The 20,931-nt window shown below is 38.3% G+C and overlaps 1 protein-coding gene across 13 annotated transcripts in view; it reads left to right on the top strand.

Annotated features, from left to right (window-relative positions):
• The window catches only part of PICALM (phosphatidylinositol binding clathrin assembly protein), a 112,991-nt gene that overhangs the window by 33,995 nt on the left and 58,065 nt on the right, over positions 1–20,931 (top strand). For all 13 annotated transcript variants that reach the window (XM_079789390.1, XM_079789389.1, XM_079789388.1 and 10 more), the window contains exons 3-6: positions 3,878–3,953; positions 7,360–7,462; positions 14,550–14,643; positions 19,392–19,503. In XM_079789390.1, coding sequence (XP_079645516.1) covers positions 3,878–3,953; positions 7,360–7,462; positions 14,550–14,643; positions 19,392–19,503 — 385 coding nt within the window. The remainder of the gene's footprint in view (positions 1–3,877; positions 3,954–7,359; positions 7,463–14,549; positions 14,644–19,391; positions 19,504–20,931) is intronic.

Below are 20,931 nucleotides of genomic sequence, written 5' to 3'. Positions count from 1 at the left end.
ATAGAGCTTCATTAAAATTCAGAATTAAAACAGGAATTTACCTACAACTTTATCATTGCAACAGATCCATTTGCACATTTTGGTGTGTTTTGTTTGCTTGTTTATTTTGGTCCTTGTCCGAAAGTATTTTTATATCTGTATCTAGATGAAATATTGTTTTAGCTTTTTAAAAATATTGTATCATAAGCATCACCATGTTCTATGTTCTTTGTATTTATCTTTAGTTATTACATAGTTGATCATATACTCCATGATTTTCTTAACTGTTCCCTTTGCTAGAAAATTTCAATTTTATTATTCACTGTTTTAACACACATTGACTGCTTTTATTGGTAATTTTTAAGTTTTAATCACTATTTCCAGAAGTGTTAATTGAAAATTAATACTTAGTCAATAGGCATGACCATCTTTAGGACATATATTCCTATATGTTACTCACTTGCTTTCTAATTCATTATACCCAGTATACAGAGTCAGTAGAAATGCTTGGATATATTCATTTCAATGTAACTTGAAACATTTTTATCTTAACTAGGGTAATTTATCAGTAATGTGTTTACTTAATATCATGATCATTTAATCGAAAGAATATCAGGTTTATATGTACTTTTAACTTTTAAAATATATATATATATATATATATATATATACACACACACACACACACACACACACACACACACACACACACACACACACACACACACTAGAGGCCCGGTGCATGAAATTCATGCACAGGGGGGTGGGGTGGGGTTCAATCTGGAACCCCTTAGAGGATGTCCAACTGTCGGTTTAGACCAGCAGTCAGACATCCCTCTCACAATCTGGGACCACTGGCTCCTAACTGCTCACCTGCCTGCCTGCCTGATTGCCCCTAACTGTCCCCCTTGCCAGGCTGATCACCCCTAACTGCCTCTGCCTGCCGGCCTGATCGCCCCTAACTGCCCCCCCACCCGCTGGCCTGGTTGCCCCTAACTGCCCCCATGCCTGCCTGGTCACCTCTTAGTGCCCCCCCCCCCCCCCCCCCCCGCCAGCCTGGTCATTCCCAACTGCCCCCCTCTGCCGGCCTGGTCGCCCCCAACTGCCCCCCTCTGCCGGCATGGTTACCCCTTACTGCCCCCCTGCCAGCCTGGTCGCCCCCAACTGCCCCCTCTGCCAGCCTGATCACCCCTAACTGCCTCTACCTGCCGACCTGATCACCCCTAATTGCCCCCTCACCAGCCTGGTCACCCCTAACTGCCCCCCACGCCTGCCTATCGCCTCTTAGTGCCCCCCTGCCAGCCTGGTTGCCCCCAACTGCCCCCCCCCCCCGCCAGCCTGGTCACACCCAACTGCCCTTCCCCTGCCAGCCTGGTCGCCCCACACAGCCTGCTGTTCAGTCATCCGTCCGGTTGTTTTGGTCATGACGCCCCTGGCTTTTTATATATTAGGATATGATGTATGTATGTATGTATATGTGTGTGTGTGTGTGTGTGTGTGTGTGTGTGTATATATATATATATATATATATATATATATATAGTCGACTTTTGAACAACATGGACTTATATTTCATGGGTCTGCTTATATGTGGATTTTTTCCCAGTAAATACTGTAAATGTATTTTCCTTAAGACTTTTAATAACATTTTCTTTTCTCTAGTTTACTGTATTGTAAGAATATAGTATCTAATACCTATAACATACAAATATGTGTTTTATTGTTATTGGTAAGACTTCCAGTCAACAGTAGGCTAATAGTAGTCGGCTAATAGTAGTTAAGTTTTGGGGGAGTCAAAAGTTATGGTGTATTTTTTTTTTGACTGCTCTGGGGGTTGGCACTCCAACCCCTACATTGTTCAAGGGTCAACTGTAGTTTATTCTTTAAAAGGAAAAAGCTACACGTATAACCAACTGCAAAGCCAGATAAAGAGGCTGTAAATGAGATAGATAATACTAGAAGCAAAACCTTGATAAAGGCATTTACTGTATTTCCTTACAATTGACTGACAGGAAGAGAAAGATAGCATTTCAATATGGTTTTTACTCTAGATAAACTCATGTGTAGTTTCCCTTAAGCAGCCAAGACAAATTCAGTGCTCTGTTCATTTTTTGTGCTAGTATATGCAACCCTCAAGTTTTCACAGTGGCAGTTGTTGTTAGACTGTTGAGAGAGTATGCATAGGATATTACTGTGCTGTGGTGTTGGGAATGCCAGTGGTTCTCAACTAGGGCAAAGGAGGAGAATGATTCCCCCCACCCAGGGGACATTTGTCACAACTGGAAGGAATGCAACTGGCACCTAATGGAGAGAGGACAGGGATGCTTCTAAATGTCGTACAATGCATAGGACAGGTCATCACAAAAAAGAATTATCAAAACTTATGAAAATCAGAGTCTAATATTGCCATTTGAACAGGTTATTTTAGGATAAGTGATGAAAGGTGAGTCTTTGATTGGTTTGTTTAGGGTGATCTCAGATCAACATGATTGAATTGACAGCAGTGGAATACATCCTAATTGATGGTAACCCCCTCTGCGTACTTTAAAAAGAAGAAAGGAAATCCTAAGGAGAAGTGAAATTGAAAGTTGCTTTAGCTCTCTTTTTTTGAGGTTGTATGTAATGGGAAGTTAAGATAGTGTTCTATGGTAAGCACTTTGGAGATCATTTAGAGAATGTGAACTTTTACATACATGCTGACCCAACAATTCATCCCTAACTATATATCATGAGAAACTGTTATACACTTGCACATGGAAACCAAGTACAAAGATGTCAATTAAACATCCTATATAATAAAAGGCCAATATGCAAATCGACCGAACAGTGGAACGACCAGTCGCTATGACACGCACTGACCACCAGGGGGCAGACGCTTGATGCAGGGGGAGCACCGCTCAGCCAGAAGCCAGGCTCATGGCTGGCGAGCTCAGAGGCGGTGGTGGGAGCTAAGGATATCCAACTGGGGAGTGGGCCTAAGCCGTCAGTCGGACATCCCCCGAGGGCTCTTGGACTGTGAGAGGGCACAGGCTGGGCTGAGGGACCCCCCGAGTGCACGAATCTAGTGCACTGGGCCTCTAGTTGTTAATAATAGTGAAATTGGCAAGAATTATAGTATCCATAGAGAAATTAATACATAATATTATAGTAGTTCATTGAAATTCTAGAACATTTAAAATGAATGAGCTAGATCTACATAAATTAAATGAATAATTCTTAGAGGAAAGTTGTTACAAAGCATATTAGAAAAGAAGTCAGTATGATATTTCTATAAATTTAAAATAGAAAACAAAATTATGTAGAGTTTCTAGATACTTATATATGTAGTAAAATTATAAAAACGTGGGAGTGACATAAACTATTCAGAAAAGTGATTGCCTCTGAAGAGGGAGAGAGTGGGAATGGGATTAAAGGTGTGTGTCTTCAATAGACTGTAATTTTTGACTCTATAAGATGCTCTAAAATGAATATTTTAATGTTTTTAATCTGGACAGTGGGTAAGAGGGTATCTGTAATATTGTTCTTTTGTATGATTATAAGTATTTTTGTTTTTTTAAAAAGTTAGATGCCTCCTGAGTATGATTAGCTGTAGTCCAAATATGCTGGAAAAAAGGACAAAATTACAGATTTCGATTTAAAAGTGCCTGTTTTTTTATTTTTTTTTATTTTGGCTTAAATAGCTGTGGCATTAGTCCTTAACAAATTCCTATATGCCAGTGAAAAATATGTGTTTTTAGGTTTGCTAACTAGTTAATAGGAAGTCTGAGGATGATAAATTTAAACTAGGTAAGATTAATGGAATGTGTTAACCACTTTTCTCCCTGATTCTCAAATTAGAGTTTGTTAGATGGCAGTATAACAAATAATTTGACATAATTATTTGTTTTTGTTTTTCCAGCGTTTTATTCAGTATTTGGCTTCAAGAAACACATTGTTTAACTTAAGCAATTTTTTGGATAAAAGTGGATTACAAGGTAAAGACAACTTACTTATAGAGTGCTCCTGTGTGATGATTTCTTCAGAGTTGAACTCTTTTGTCTTTTAGAACATGTGCTGTAGAGGAACCTTATTTTAGTAGTTGTAGCAGAAAAAACCCACAAAAAAACCCACTGTATTTTAATGTGAAGCTTAAGATTGACTTTACAAGTTGATGCCCAAAGTTCTTTGCAAAACAGTATAGGGTAATAGTTTGAGAGCATGGATTCTGGAACTGAACTGCCTAGGTTTGCAATCCATCGGTACACATACTTGATATATGAACTTGAGCAAGTTACTTCTCCTCTCTGGGTCTGTAAAATAAGAAATAATGATAGCACTTATGCTATTAGATTTGCCATGAGGCTTAGCCTAGTTAATAAATGCAAAGTGCTTAAAACAGTGCTTGTCAGCAAGAAACACTATGTACATGTCTGCTTTGATTGTTAATGTTATTGTTTTATGTTTTATTCCAAAAAATGTAGTCGGAAATATTATACATTTAGTAGCAAAGGTAAGCAGTGTTTTATTCAGATGAATTGCTCATTGTTATATCTTGTTATTTTATCTTATTTTACTTTTAATTTAGTGACTTGAAATTGCTGTAATCTTGTAGCCTTCCATGCACATTTTGTCTTTAAAAATATATGTTTTTGTTGATTTCAGAGAGGAAAGGAAAGGGAGAGATAGAAACATCAATGATGAGATTGATTGATCAGCTGCCTTCTGCATGCCCTCCCAAAATCTGGACATGTGTCCTGACCAGGAATTGAACCATGACCTTCTGGTTTATAGGTCGATGCTCAACCACTGAGCAACACCAGCAGGGCACATTCTGTCTTAATAGGATTTGTTGTACTTAGTTCCAGAACTAGTTCATTAGCATTATAGAATGCCAACTCTAGGAAGAACCTCATAAAAGATATACCAAATGACTTGGGAATATCCAACAGTAAGGCTCTACCTGGAAAATGTCTTTAGAGAAGGTGAGATTTGTGCTGGGTTTTGAAAAATGGATGGAAGAGTTGGCTTACACAAAGTACATAGATATACACGGATGTGAAAGCACATGGGGTATTTGACATTTATAGAACAGGTGATTGTGAATAGAATGTGTGGTTGATGTATTGGAGAATATATAGTGGCAGATAGCCCTCAAGAAGCTGTTTGGGGCCAAAATTAGGCACAGAAGGATTTGATAGAGTTGGGATTTTGTAATGCAATGAGAAACCATCAAAGTTTTTTGAGTTGAGGGCTGAGGGTAGAGGAAATGTGTGTAATAAAGAAAGCATCATAGCTCAGTGCAGGTTGGATTAGTGTGGATAAAGTCTTGAAGACATCAAGACTGTTCTGGCCATCATTCCAGTCATCTAGGGGAGAGTTAACGAGAACCTGAATTGTGGCTCTTGTGGGGAGAAACTTCAATAGAATTTAGTGACTAGCTGTTTTTTGGTTAGGGACTGTCCAGTTAGTACTTGTTTACTTTTGGCTGGGGCCAGGGTTGGAACCTGCAACCAAGGTTCGTGCCCTTGACCAGAATCAAACCCTCCAACCTTTAGTCTCCTGGCCGATGCTCTATCTGCTGAGACAAATTAGCTAGGGCTGGCTCATCTTTTTATTTCTGCTTCTCCCCTTATTTAGTTTATTTGAACTAAGAGTCTGCAGAAAATAATATGCAAATTACTACTCTAGAGTAGAGTATATGCATATGTCCAACTGAGTTTTTTTGTGTCTTATTAGCCATTTTCTTAAATACTGCTAGTGATAGGTGTGTTTTTAATATGTTTTTATTGATTTCACAGAGAGGAAGGGAGAGGAAGAGAGAGATAGAAACATCAATGAAGAGAGAGAATCATCTATAGACTGCCTCCTCCATGCCCCCTACTGGGGTTCAGGCCCACAACCCAGGCATGTGTCCTGACCGGGAATCGAAATGTGACCTCCTGGTTCATGGGACAATGCTCAACCACTGAGCCACACTGGCCAACCCAGGGATAAGGATTTAAGACTTTCATTCCTTTCATGTAGAGAACAGTTTTTAGGCCTTTGATTGAAAGCTCATTTTCTAAAGAGATTATAAAAATAAGACTGAAACAATAATTAAAAGCATATAATTCAGTGGTGTTTTTGAAAAGTAATTTTGATTGCTGATGCATTTTGTTGGGTGGAGTCTTGTATGTTTTATTAAATATATACTGGGTGTTACGCTAGATGTATATAAATATAAATAAGCTTCTTGTGAGTTAGATATATACTGTGGGCATCTAATAGTTTTGAGCTGTATTTGGATTAGGAATAATGTGGGAGTACAAAGAGTTTAGGGAAAATTTCAGAGATTGAGACTTGAAGGATGAGAGGTATTTCCCCCAGTAGACAGGATAGAATAAACTAGAGGGAACAGTGTGAACTAAAGAGCTGAGGAATGTGAATGTGAAACACCTTATCAAATATACTAGTGCTTTGAGAAATTATGAAGACAGTGGGAGTTTTTTCTATTTTATTCACTAATTTTTCTTCACTTGCACTTAGTAGGCCTTAAAAAAATATTTGCTGAATAAATGAACTGGTGATGATGTTAAATCCTGTCACTTTACACTTTCTTTTCGTTTGTTTTGGTATTGTCCTTTTGAAGTAGCAGAGATCATCAAGTAAAATTAAGTTCATTAGATGCAGGTGAACCAAAATAAAATGGACCTCTTTTCAGTGAGGAGCAAAAATTTATAGACTTCTTTGAATCAGGCAATAATTACAATACCAGATTTTTTTCCTTTTGTAACATTGATTAGATTTTATGTTGCTGAAGTTTTCATATCTCATGATTGTAACGAAACAAAACTTTAGAATGATTTAGGTATTCATTTAGAAAGTTTTATTGAAAACATAAAATTGGGTTTTTGTTGTGCCTTAAAACTTGCATATTGACATTTCTGTCATTGTACCATATACACTTATTTTCTGTAGTTTTTAATAAGGTTGGCATACAAGGGCAATGGTTGTTCTAAATAATTAAACAACTAATAATTTCTTAGGTATGAAAATTATAAAAGTGCTTAATGATTTGAGGCGTGGGTTGTGATTCCATAGGGTATTAAATTTGAGTTATGAGATTGTCAAGTAATGTAGAACATATTTTTCTAATTCCTAATAAGTAAAAGATAGGAATGATGATCAGAAGCAGAATTATTTTAGTGAAATTCTAGGGGGGAAGGTTTTTTCAAAGCCACATATGACATACCTGACATAAAAATGTGAAGTTCTTGTGATATTTTTCATTAGTCACTAAATTTACATTACAAAATTGAGTTGGAATATCAAGACATGGCCATTGGATGAAATGAGTTGGTTTTCTAAGCAAATTTGGATTTTAATAATTTATGAAAACCTTTTTTATTTTTTTATTTACAGGATATGACATGTCTACATTTATTAGGCGGTATAGTAGATATCTAAATGAAAAAGCAGTTTCATACAGACAAGTTGCATTTGATTTCACAAAAGTGAAAAGAGGGTGAGTTAAGCTTCATTTCTTTTCTTTTTCTTGACATCCAATAGATTTGAATATTTATAAATGTAAATCATAAAAAATATTAGACTATGAATTATGGAATATCAGGCCAGTTTAAAAAATTTGAACTTCAGATTTCCTTGAAGATGTACAACAGGTACTTTTTGCACTAGGAGTTTTAAATTTTATAACAGCTTTATTGAGATAGAATTTACATACATAAAATGTGCTGTATTTAGGATTTTCAATTCAGTGGTTTTTAATATATTTACAAAGCTGTCCAATAGCACTACTATCAAATTCGAAAACATAACATTTTTTAATAGTAATTTTTATTTTTTAATTACAGTTGACATACAATACAGGTGTACAACCCAGTGATTAGCCATTTATATAACTTACAAAGTGATCACCCTGATACAACTAGTTTATGTTTCCTATGCTATACCTTACATCACCATAGCTATTCTCTAACTACCAATTTATACTTCTAAATCCCTTCATCTTTTTCACTCACCCACCCCTTCATAACACCCCTCTGATCTGGCAATCATTAAAATGTTCTCTATATCTATGAATCTGTTTCCGTTCTGCTTATTCATTTACTAGCGTTCCTGTTGCAGGAAAAATCCTGCAATAGGGTTTCCTGCTGCACTCTACCCCGCCCCGCCCCGCCCCGCTCTCCTTCCTTCTCCCCCGGCCCCGCCTCCGCTCCTCCCTTGTCCCCCGGCCCGCCTTCTCCGCCAGCCCGCCCCGCTCTCCTTCCTTCTCCCCCGGCCCTGCCTCCGCTCCTCCCTTCTCCTCCCCCCGGCTTGCTTGCTTCTCCACAGCTTTGCTCCCTTCAGCATCCCTTGGCTTCTTTCTAAGCTGTCTTGATATGCAAATTAGCCGCCATCTTTGTTGGGGTAACTTGCATACTCGTCCTGATTGGTTGGTGGGCGTGGCTTGCCTGGTGGGCATGGCTTGGGCGTAGCGAGGGTGCAGTCAATTTGCATATTTGTCTATTATTAGGTAGGATTTAAAAATTTTTTTTGGATTTCACATATAAGTGAAATCATCTGGCATTTGTCTTTCTCTAATTTATTTCACTAAGCACAATACGCTCAAGGTACATCCATGTTGTTTCAAATGGCAAGAGTTCATTCTTTTTTTTTTTTTTTTGTGGCTGAATCATATTCCATTGTATATAATGGAATATATTACTTTATCCATAAATTCATTTGTTGATGGACTCTTAAGTTGCTTCCATATTTTGGCTATTGTAAATAATGTTGTAATGAACAAATGGATGCATATGTCTTTTCAATTTAGTGTTTTGGATTTCTTCAAAAAAATACCCAGAAGTGGAATTCCTGAGCCCTTCTTTGTCTCTTGTAGCCTTTGTTTTAAAGTCTTATTTTGTATGATACAAGTATTACTATCTCAGCTCCTTTTTATTTCCATTTTTATGAAATATCTTTTTCCATCTCTTTACTTATAGTCTGTGTACCTTTCTATCTGAAATGAGTCTCTTGTACACAGTATGTGTAAGGGTCTTGTTTTCTTATCCCTTCAGCCACCATATGTCTTTTGATTGGAGCATTTAATCCATTGCATTTAAAGTAATTGTTGATAGACATGTAGTTATTGCCATTTTATTATTCATATTTTTTATCTTTTTCTTTAAAGAAGTCCCTTTAACATATCTTGTATTGCTTGTTTGATGGTGATGAACTCCTTTAGCTCTTTCTTGTCAGGGAAGCTCTTTTATCTGACCTTCGATTCTAAATGATAGCCATGCTGGATAGAGTAATCTTGATTGTGGGTCCTTGGTTTTCATCACTTTGAATATTTTTTACCTGCAAAGTTTCTGTTGTGAAATCAGCTGACAGTCTGATCAGCACTTCCTTTTAGGTAACTAGCTGCTTTTCTCTTGTTGCTTTTAAGATTCTATCTTTGTCTTTAACATTTTGCATTTTAAGTATGATGTGTCTTGGTGTGGGCCTCTTAGGGTTCATCTTGTGGAGGACTCTCTCAGCTTCCTGAACTTGTGTTGAGCTTCCTTGCACTTGTGTGTCTTTTTCTTTTACTAGGTTAGGAAAGTTTTCAGTCATTATTTCTTCAAATAGATTTTCAGTCCCTTGCTCTTTCTCGTCTCTTCCTGGTACATCTATGATGCAGCTGTTACACTTGATATTGTCCCATAGGTCCATTAAAAAATCCTCATTTTAGAAAAATTCTTTTTTTCTTTTTGCAGCTCTGTTTGGGTGTTTTTTCTACCTTGACTTCCAAATTACTGATTCATTTCTGTGCTTCATCTAATCTGGTGTTGATTCCTTATAGTGTATTTTTCATTTCAGTTACTGTATTTTCATTTCTGACTGGTTGTTTTTATGGTTCCTATGTCTTTTTTTTTTTTTTTCCTGCTGGAATCATGTAATATGTGGCTTTTTATGTCTGGCTTCTTTGACTTAGCATAATGTATTCAAGTTGTAGCATCATTGTTTTAGGATGGATCAGTACTTCTATTTATGGCTGAGTCATATTCTAGTGTATGGATGATACTACATTTTGTTTATTCATCAGCTGATGGACGTTTGAGTGGTTTCTACTTTTTGGCTATTAGGATTAGTGGTGCTATGAGCATTGGTGAATCGTTTTTGTGTGGATTCTTTTCAGTTCTCTTGGGTATGTACCTAGGAGTGGAATTGCTGGGTTATATGATAACACTTGAGGAACTGCCAAACTGTTTTGTTTAGTTTTTAAAGCAGTTGAACTGTTTTTATGTTCCTACCAGCAATATATGTGGATTCGATTTCCACACATTCTTGTCAATACTTGTTATTTTTTTATTATTATTATTATAGTCATAATAGTGGGTATAAAGTAGTATATCATTATGCTTTTTTTGGTTCGCGTTTTCCTGATGGGTAATAATGTTAAGTGTCTTTTTATGTCCTATTGGCCATTTGTATATCTTTGGAAAAGTGTCTGTTCAAGTCCTTTGCTTGTATTTTAATTAGGTCTTATATAAGGGAGTTTAGCATTGTGGATTTTGGTATTCATGGTGGGGATGTGTGTCCTAGAACCAGTCCCCACTAGTACTGAAGTACAAGTTATGTTCCCTAACCCCCCTGCATTGTTCAAAGGTCAACTGTACTCCTTTTATAAAGCCCTTTTTTGTTATTCTGGCAAATTCTTAGTTATTTTTCAAGAATTCACTTCGACATTTCTTTGAGGAAGCCTTATTTCTGTTGTTAAATGTTATATGACATGCTCACACCCATGAGAGTGTAGTTGTGCCGTATTCATATATTTAGGACTTTCCAGAGTGTCTAAACATAGTGGATGTTTAATAGTTTCCAAAAAGATGACTAGATGAGTTTGTAAACAGTACATTAAATGGTTCAATGAAAAATAGATCCAATAAATTGCCCATAGATTTGTCTTTTTAGTTGGTTAAACATTGGACTCTTCATTTTTATTTGTTTGTTTAACGTTCTATTTGGTAGTATTAACTTATGTTGAATTATCTTGACTTCTAAATTAGTACAGTTCAAAGTAACAAAACATTGTGTAAATTAATCAAGGTATTGTATGTGAATGAAGACATGGATAATTAGGCTTTAACCCATTGCTGTTAATATTTGGGAAGCAAGTATCTGAATTTAATTGTAATCTATTTAAAAAGTCGTAAGAACCTGTGCTCTGCATGGAGTATGAATTGTCATACATTTGATTTGAATCATGTTCAAGCATTTGGGATTGTAAATTATTTGAGTTTTTTGAAGTCTGATGTAATCGTGATAACTTAAGATTCTTCTTAATTAAAAAATTTAAAGTTCTCTGGGAAGAAATGATGTGGAGGCTATTGAGAGAGGGAGGAGTCAGAAATATTCCCACAGTTTCTGGCATAAGTCACAAGGTACATGGCTCTATTTACAGGGGAGGTTTTGGGGAGTGGTGTAAGGTAGGGTATAGTGCTAAAAGGTAAGGATTTAGTTTTGGAAATACTAGTTTTGAGTGATTTGTACAAGTTGAGATATCAAGTAGGCAGTTGAATATACTAACTTGGAACTTGAGAGTTCTAGTCTGGGAATATAAATATGTCAATGGCATTTTGCTAATTTCTGTCTTGGGAAGGACAGCTCACCTGGGGCGTAAGTTCAGAATGAGAGAAGAAGGCCCAGAAAACCTTGAGATACACAACATCTATTTTAGAGGATGGATAAAAGATGAGGAGCCAACAAAAGAGATTGGAAAGTGATCCTGAGGTAGGAAGAAAACAAAGAGAGAATGATATAGGAGATGCTAAGAGAGTAGAATATTATAAGAATGAGGAAAACTTGAATGATGCTGAGAAGTCTAGTCAGATAATGTTAGGTAAGTACCCATTGGAGAAGCAATATGGAATTCCTAGATGACTTAAACTAGAGAAATTGAACTGGATGGTAGGAGTGGGGCTCATAATGCAATGAATTGAATAATGAACAAAATGTGAGGAAGTGGCCACTCTTGTGAGAAGTATGCTTGACACTGCAAGGGAATAACATGGGATTAGTGGTGGTGGTGGTGGTGGTGTGTGTCTGTTTAAAGAATGGTGATTCTAGAAACTTTGCTTGCATGTTCATGGGAACGATCTAGTATAAAAGAAAAGAGTAATAAGCTACATTGTGCAGTATGCTAGCTACTTGCCACATGTGGCTATTTAAATTTAAATAGATTAAAATCAAATAAAAAATCATTTCCCTTGTTGCATCAGCTACATTACAGATGCTGAGTAGCCACATGTGGCTAGTGGCTACCATATTGAATGGTGCAGATACAGAACATTTCCATCACTGCAGATAGTTCTGTTGGGCAGTCAGTGCTGTGTTAGAAAAGAAGACAACTAAAGGATGTGACAAAGTGGGATTCAGCGGACCTATGTGAATGGTGTTTACATTTGCTAGAAAGAAATACTTTTGCTACTGTAATAGGAATAGACCAGATAAATGTAGTTTTGGTGGCGAGATGACCAGCCAATCTCTTATTGTCATTTTCTATTTCTGAATGAAATAGTTTGAGAGTTAAGTGCTGAGAGTTTGTGTGTTGGGTGTGGGATACAAGGAAGGGAGTGGTGGGAGAAGGAAGTTTGAAGTATAAGTACTGAGGAGAGGAATTCAAGAGAAGACTAAGAGAATTACTGGCAATGCCAAGTCCTCATTTGAAGTTGATTATATTTGTTATAGTTTTATCAGTTTGCTCAGTTTTGTGGTTTTCTTTACCAGGACTCAGCTGCATCTCACTGTCATGGATGAGGTAAATGTTGGCTCACCCAGGATTGTGAATTTGTCAGGTGACTTACAAAGGAAGAAGAGAGTACAGAGGAATTAATAGTAATCTTTGGAATTCTAAACTAGATGAAGGAAGTAAAAATAAGGGAACAATGTGGATAGTGGGTTTGTGCATTGAAGTTTATGATGAAGTCAAACAGTTTTTGCCATGGGGGATAATTGACCAAGGTTGCTAGAGGTTTAAAAGTTATTATTATAGGATATGGTATCTGAATTTTGTTTTTGTTTTTTTCATTTGGTGGTGGGGGATGGTTGATGTGGCTTTTGGGATAGTAAACTCAGGATCTGACCATGGGAATAAGAACTGCTTTTAAGGCACTTTGAGATCAAGATGTTGGATTTATTATCCATGTAGATGCTGAAGTTAACTAAGAAAAACTGAGGCAGAATTTAAGTCTCTTGTGATGGAGGGGAAGTGACTAGAAGTAAAAAGTGACCTCAGCAAGAAGAGAGAGGGAGAACTAAAAGGGGACCAAATAATGACTGATAAAATGAGTGTATGATGACAATTAAAAAAGAGTTACAATGAGGGAATGGTGTCCTATTCCAAACTCCAGCAGCTAGTACCAATCAATGTAGTTTAGTATTTGAAAGGTTACCTAGCCTTATTGGGGAGAATTGTTGGGCTAAAAAGCTAGTCAGTAGCTGCCTACTTAAGGCAGTCCAGTGTTGTGTAGCACAAAGCACTATTGTTGCTTTTCATAACTTAATTGTTTTTTCTGGTTTCTGGGGTTGTGATTGAAGGAAGTAACTCAGGGTTGGAGCAGCGGTTATAAGTATGGTTTATTTGTAAATTACAGAGCTTGCGCACTTTTTGAAAGTGCCTTGTTACTCTGCCAAAAGGTTACAAAAAGCACTGTTTTAAAGTCTAATATAGTGGGGTTTATATAATGATCCTACCACTGATTAGTTCTTTGACCGTAGACTGTCATATAACCCCACAACCTAAAATTTCACCACCTATAAAATGGGGCAGGACCATCTATCTACAGGATTTTTGTGAGGATTTGGAAAACATATCAAGTTCTTAATGTGGAGCCTGATATATAATAAGCACTTAGTGGTATACCTTAGTCTCTGTACTTTTTATCTAGTGTTTTTGGTACTAGTTTTATAAAATTCTAGTTTATTTGGTACTGCTAATATTTCTCTTATGTTTAGAAATATCTAAAGAAATATTTAAAGGAATATTTTTGGAATTACTTAACAATATTTTATTTAAAACATTCCTCTTAATATTCACTTATTTAATGATCAGATTAGAATGACTTGGTAAAATTGTCTTATTTTATAATAAAATGATTTTAGTTACAATTTTCTGTATATCAAGCAATTGGTATTTGAGTAATGAATAAAATAGATGAGTTTAAGTGCTAACTCCATTAAATCCTGACTAATAAGTGATTTGAGGCAATTATTTTATTTGTAATTTTTAAAAAATAGTAAAATTGCACTTTACTGGTATACACATGAGTGGTGTGAGAATCAGATGATTTCCTCATGTAAAAAGTACATTACAAACCTGGCTGTATGATGTAAACTTTGATTTTTATTCTCTTATTTTACTTTTTTTTTTAAGTTTTAAATGAGCATCTTGATAGACATACTTTCTGTTTTTGTTTTTTCTCTATGATTTATGCTTGAGATTTCAGGTTCAGTAATGACTTAAAAATATGTGATGTTTTATAGCAACCTGTTCTCAGTTTAGAGAACCATATGGGAGTTTGAAATGTAGGTTTAATAACAAACTCAATTGTTTCTTTTTTAAAAAACAGGGCTGATGGAGTTATGAGGACAATGAACACAGAAAAACTCCTAAAAACTGTACCTATTATTCAAAATCAAATGGATGCCCTTCTTGATTTTAATGTAAGTTGATTGCACAAATCTTTTATAACTTAAGATTTTAAAAACGTTATAATTGGTTGAGGTTTTTATTTTCACAGACTCTGATTTTTCATACTAATATCCTATTTGGCAAAGTATAATATTATTATAAAACAGCCAGGCTTATTGGTTTACATGTTGTATGTGGCTGTTATCACGACGTAATTACAGAGTTTGATAGCTGTGTTAAGAGACTATATAGCCCACAGAGTCTAAAATACAAACAGGCCCTTACAAAAAAAGTTTTCTAACCCCTAGACTAGAAGACATAGAAGATTGATGTAACTACTGAATGATATTTTCGTTTTGATAGTGAAGAGGGTCCAACCGTGTAATTTGTTTTCACTTTATAAATTACTCTCTTCAGTGTCAGTATTGTACTTCATTGTATGTAACAATTTACCTGATATGCCTATTGATAGAGTTTTTCTGTTGTTGTTTTTTAATCCAGAAAATAAATGGGGCGTGGGAGAATACAGAGAAGAGAGGGGACACTAAATTTTGTGTGTGTGTTAGATAATGTGCATATCTACACATTTTAAAACCTATTTTTGTAGGGTTAATGCCTAAAGAAAGAATTTGGTTCAAAGGACATAAACATTTATACTTTTAAATTATTTCCAATTTACACTCGGAAAGGGTTGAGCCATTTGTCAACAGGTGCCTGTTTTTCTTAATTTTTACCCAATAATACATTGGTTTTGATTATTTTGATACCTGCTGGTCTGGTGCTCAAAAAAAGAATAGTTCAGTAGTTTAATTTTATTATTATATCTTAATTTATCCAGTAAGCAAAGGTGAGCTTCTTTTCACATATTACTGGTCATATGAATTATCTGTTATCTGCTTTATTATTAGGATTCTCTTTCCATAATAGAAATCAGCCTTGTTAGATATTCTGCAAATATTTACCAATTTGTTGCTTACTATTTAACTTTGTGCTTATGCTTTTATATATCTACTTAACAAACTAATTTTCACATACTAGATATCCTTGTTATCTAAAAAAGTGCTTAAAAGTTAATTTGGCTTATCCTTTTGATTCATTCCTTGAGATAAAAATAAAATTATTCTTAATAGATAAATAAGTGATTTTTTTGTTATAGCATAATTCAATAATAATAAATATTGGTTATTCATGTGTAAGGTACTGCACTAGGCTCTTGATACTCAGTATTCTATATAATAAAAGAGAAAATGTAAATTGACTGCACCTCCGTGACGCCCACCAGCCAATCAGGAGTGAGTATGCAAATTAACCCGACAAAGATGATGGGTTAAATTTGCATACACAGGCGCCTGGCGGAGAGCAGAGCGGGAGAACTGGCGGAGAGTGGAGCGGCTTGGGGAACTTGGATCCCCAAGCCGCCAGACAGAGAGCAGAGAGGGAGAACTGGAGGCTTGGAGGACTTGGCAGAGCGGGAGACCATGGGACGGAGACAGAGCAGGAAGGGAAAACCAAGAGCGCGGGGAGCACCAGGAATGCTGGGAATCATAGTTCTGGTGGCAGACGGATCTCCTAGACCAGTGATGGCGAACCTATGACACGCGTGTCAGCACTGACACGCGTAGCCATTTCTGATGATACGCGGCCGCTAAGGCGGCCGCATGCCGAGGATGAAACATTTGCTGCTCCTGATGATGAAACATTTGCGAAATAATGTTTTTTCCTCAAAGTGACACACTACCCGGGTTATGCTCAGTTTTTTGGAGAAGTTTGACACACCAAGCTCAAAAGGTTGCCCATCACTGTCCTAGACACTAGAGCAAAGTTAGCCTGGAGCAAGTTACTGTTGCAGTGGAGGGAAAGCAAAGGTGAGAGACGTAAGTAAAATCAGAGTGTCTAGGAAAAATTAAAGGGAAGATATCCTAAAACTTCCAGGAAATCTCCACCAGAGAAGCAAAGAAAAAAAAATGCCTCTATTATTCTGTGAGCAACAAACCAAACTGGGTTGGGGTCTCAGACAATTCGCTCATATGATTGCAAAGACAGACAGAAACTCCCGGATTGGAGAGGGCTCCCCTGAGGGCTCCCAGATTGGAGAGCGTGCAGGTCGGACCGAGGGACCCACCCCCCCATGCACGCATCTTCATGCACCGGGCCCCTAGTATCATATAATTCTCCCAGTAACCAAATGAGATAAAATTAATATTATCATAACTATTTTGAAGATCAGTTCATCTGTTATATTAAGAAAAGGTATGTCTATATACATAAAACCCTAAGCAACCGTTCGACCAGTCTTTATGACACTCACTGACCAGCAGGGGGCAGGCGCTCAATGCAGGAGCTTCCCCTTGGTGGTCAGTGTGCTCCCACAGTGGGAGTGCCGCTCAGCTGACGGGCGCCAGGCACTGGGCTCATGGCTGGCGAGTGCAGTGGGGCTGGATGTGCCAGAGCGGCGCAGCGCCCAGCCCCTGTGGGGATCGGGCCGAAACCGGCAGTCCGACATCTCCTGAGGGGTCCCGGATTGCAAGAGGGCACAGACCAGGCTGAGGGACCCCACCGGTGCATGAATCCGTGCACCAGGCCTCTAGTATATTTAAAAGTATCTTCTACCTAGTTTAGCTCAGTGCCTTGGTGATTGTAGTAGCCATCTATATATATATACACACACACACACACACACACACACACACACACACATACATACATATACTAGAGGCCCGGTGCATGAAATTCGTGCACGGATGGGGGTTGTCCCTCAGCCCAGCCTGTACCCTCTCCAATATGGGACATCCCTCTCACAATCCAGGACTACTGGCTCCCAACTACTTGCCTGCCTGCCTTCCTGATTGCCCCTAACCGCTTCTGCCTGCCAGCCTGATCACCCCCTAACCACTCTGCTGCCAGCCTGTTTGCCCCCAACTTCCCTCCTCTGCCGGCCTGGTCACCCCTAACTGCCCTCTCCTGCAGGGTTGATCACCTCTAACTGCCCTCCCTTGCAGGCCTGGTCCTTCTCAACTGCCCTCCCTTGCAGGCCGGGTGCCTCCCAACTGCCCTCTCCTGCTGGCCATCTTGTGGTGGCCATCTTGTGTCCACATGGGGGCAGGATCTTTGACCACATGGGGGCAGCTATATTGTGTGTTGGAGTGATGGTCAATCTGCATATTACTCTTTTATTAGATAGGATAGAGGCCTGGTACAGGGGTGGGGGCCAGCTGGTTTGCCCTGAAGGGTGTCCCGGATCAAGTGGGGGTTCCCTTGGGATTGGGCGGCCTGAGCGAGGGGCCTGTGGTGGTTTGCAGGCCGGCCACGCCCCCTGGCAACCCAAGCAGAGGCCCTGGTATCTGGAATTTATTTTCCTTCTACAATTGAAAGTTTGTAGCCTGGAGCGGAGCCAAGCCTGGGGCTCCCTCTGCGGCCGGCAGCCATTTCTGTTGGGGTTATAATTGAAACTTTGTAGCCTTAAGCGGGTGGGCCAGGCCAGGGTGTGCGGAAAGCTTTGCTTCCCCTGTTGCCGGCGGCAACCCTGGCCTGCTCTCTCGAGCTCCAATCTGCCGCCATTTGTTTGAATTTATTTACCTTCTATAATTGAAACTTTGTAGCTTGAGTGGAGGCTTAGGCCTGGCAAGGGAAAGTGGAAAGCTTGGCTTCCTCTGTTACCTAGGAAACCTTGCTCTCTGTGGCTGTAGCCATCTTGGTTTGGGTTAATTTGCATGCTCGCTCTGATTGGCTTGTGGGCGTGGCTTGCGGGCGTGTTGGAGGTATGGTCAATTTGCATATTATACACACACACACACGTGTGTGTGTGTGTGTGTGTGTGTATGCCTAAGCGATCAGAATAACCGGAACGACTAGAACAACTGGTTGTTATGACGTGCACTGACCACCAGGGTGACCCTCTGGTGGTCAGTGCACTCCCACAGCCAACTTCCCCTGGCTGGCTAACCTCCCACGGTCCCCCCTCCCAATGTCTTCCAGGCTGGGATGGGGAACCAGGGGTGGGTAGTGGTGGATGTGGCCCCTTTCCCAGAGGGGCCGAGGTCCAGGTCCTCATCGGGGCCAGTGGCCAACCTCCCCTGCCCCGTTCCTCCCCCTGGCTGGCAGGCCCCGATCAGCCCGCCTCCCACCTGCCACGGTGGCAAGGGAAGGAGAAGGCGGGGAGGTGGGGAACTGCGTGGTGGCGGGGTGCCAGCAATGGTGGTGTCGGCGTCTGGCATTCGTTCCTTCCGTGCCCGGCCCAGAGACCATCGCCTCCTCTCCGGCCCGGCCCTGATCGGCTGGGCCCCAGTTGGCCTCGATCGCCAGCCAGGCCTAGGGACCTCACCCGTGCACGAATTTCATGCACCAGGCCTCTAGTTTAATAAATAAATACCTTTTGGTTTAAAAATATTCAGTAAGTCCTTCATGACTCAAAGGGAACATCCACCTAGTAAGGACTTTATTTTGCAATTAGAAGTATTTAATGTTGAAATGAACTTACAATAAAAGACTTTTGAGATATAGCCATGAATTTCAAGAGTTAAAGGGTACTTTTGTTTTCAACTATTTATTTCAAAATTAATTTAATGTTGTATGATGTTTGTTTGCTTGTGGCTTTTACTAAAATCTAAACTCTTTCATTTAATATTTTTGCACTCTTTGGCTATAACTCTGATTGCAAGAAATAAATGTCTTTTTCTGTAATACACCTAAATACATGAATTCACTGTATTTTAATTTGAAGGAAGTCATTGTTATTTAAAACATAAGATTAGCTAATTTTTTTTTCTAATTTTCCCCTCAGGTTAATAGTAATGAACTTACAAATGGAGTAATAAATGCTGCCTTCATGCTCTTGTTCAAAGATGCCATTAGACTGTTTGCAGCATACAATGAAGGAATTATTAACCTATTGGGTAAATATTGCTGTAGCTTAATGGCATTTTATTTCTTATCTTGTGTCATATGGTTAACTAATATTGTCTGAGTTGTTACTTAAGGTTGAATAAATATTTATTGAGATACATTCATTTGTTGTAACAATTTGGGCAGAAATTTTATACCTGTTACACATGCTGAGTGATTAAATATACTTTTACAACTAGAATGTTTAGCTAAATGAACTTTATATTTTTTAGATATATCTTTGTTTTCTTCTATCAGTTTTATAATTTGTAGAAATATAAAAATTTCTTTAAAATTAACTTGGAGCCGAAACCGGTTTGGCTCAGTGGATAGAGCATCAACCTGCGGACTCAAGGGTCCCGGGTTCGATTCCGGTCAAGGGCATGTGTACCTTGATTGCGGGCACATCCCCAGTAGGGGGTGTGCAGGAGGCAGTTGATCGATGTTTCTCCCTCATCGATGTTTCTAACCTTCTGTCCCTCTCTCTTCCTCTCTGTAGAAAATCAATAAAATATATTTTAAAAAAAATAAAATAAAAAAATTAAATTAACTTGGAATTTTTCTGTCCAGGAAAAATCTTATTTCTTCATAATTTACTCCATAATGAACTTTAACTGTAAAATTGATATTTTTTCTAAACTTAATTTTAAAATGGATAATTATTTTAAATGCATTTAACCTTTTTTTTTTAAGGATGAGGTGTTTTGAGGCATTTTAGGACTATATGGTGCTTTATTGTGTATTTGGTATATGGTTGATCCTTGAACAGCACAGATATATTTTTCAACAAATACAGTAAATATATTTTCCTTACTATTTTCTTTTTTGTTGTTGTTCTTTTGTTCTGTTAATCCTCACATGAGGATAGTTTTTTCCATTGAGAGAGTGGAAGGTGGGGAGAGAGGAGGAGAGGGAGAGAAAAACATCAATGTGAAGCTGGTTACCTCCTGCATGTGCCCTGACTCAGGGCGGGGAGCGAACCTGCAACCCAGGTATGTGCCCTTGACTGGAAATAGAAGCTGAGACCAACCTTTTTGTGCTTGGGACGACGCTGTTACCACGGAGCAACACCGTCTAGGGCTCTTATGATTTTCTTAACATTTTCTTTTCTCTAGCTTACTTTATTATAACATTTATTTATAGTATGTAATGTATGTAGCATACAAAATATATGTTAATTGACTGTTTGTTATTCTTAAGGCTTCCCAGTCTATTAGTATGTAAAATTCTGGGAAGTCAAAATTTATATGCAGATTTTCAATTGCATTGGAATTGGTGCTGTTAACACATCCATGGTTCAAGAGTTAACTGTATATGGAATGCAGTTATTTTGCCTAGAAATGCTGTTTTCCCCAATGGGATTTGGATTTGGTTTTCAAAGAGTGCCAAAGTACAAATATCATATATCAAATGTGTCCACATTTCTTTTTGAGTGTGAT

The sequence above is a fragment of the Cnephaeus nilssonii genome (assembly GCF_951640355.1).
Source record: "Cnephaeus nilssonii genome assembly, chromosome: 13".
In the NCBI taxonomy this organism is placed as follows: domain Eukaryota; kingdom Metazoa; phylum Chordata; class Mammalia; order Chiroptera; family Vespertilionidae; genus Cnephaeus; species Cnephaeus nilssonii.
Note: the sequence above shows the minus strand (reverse complement) of the source record. Positions and strands in the feature narration are given on the sequence as shown.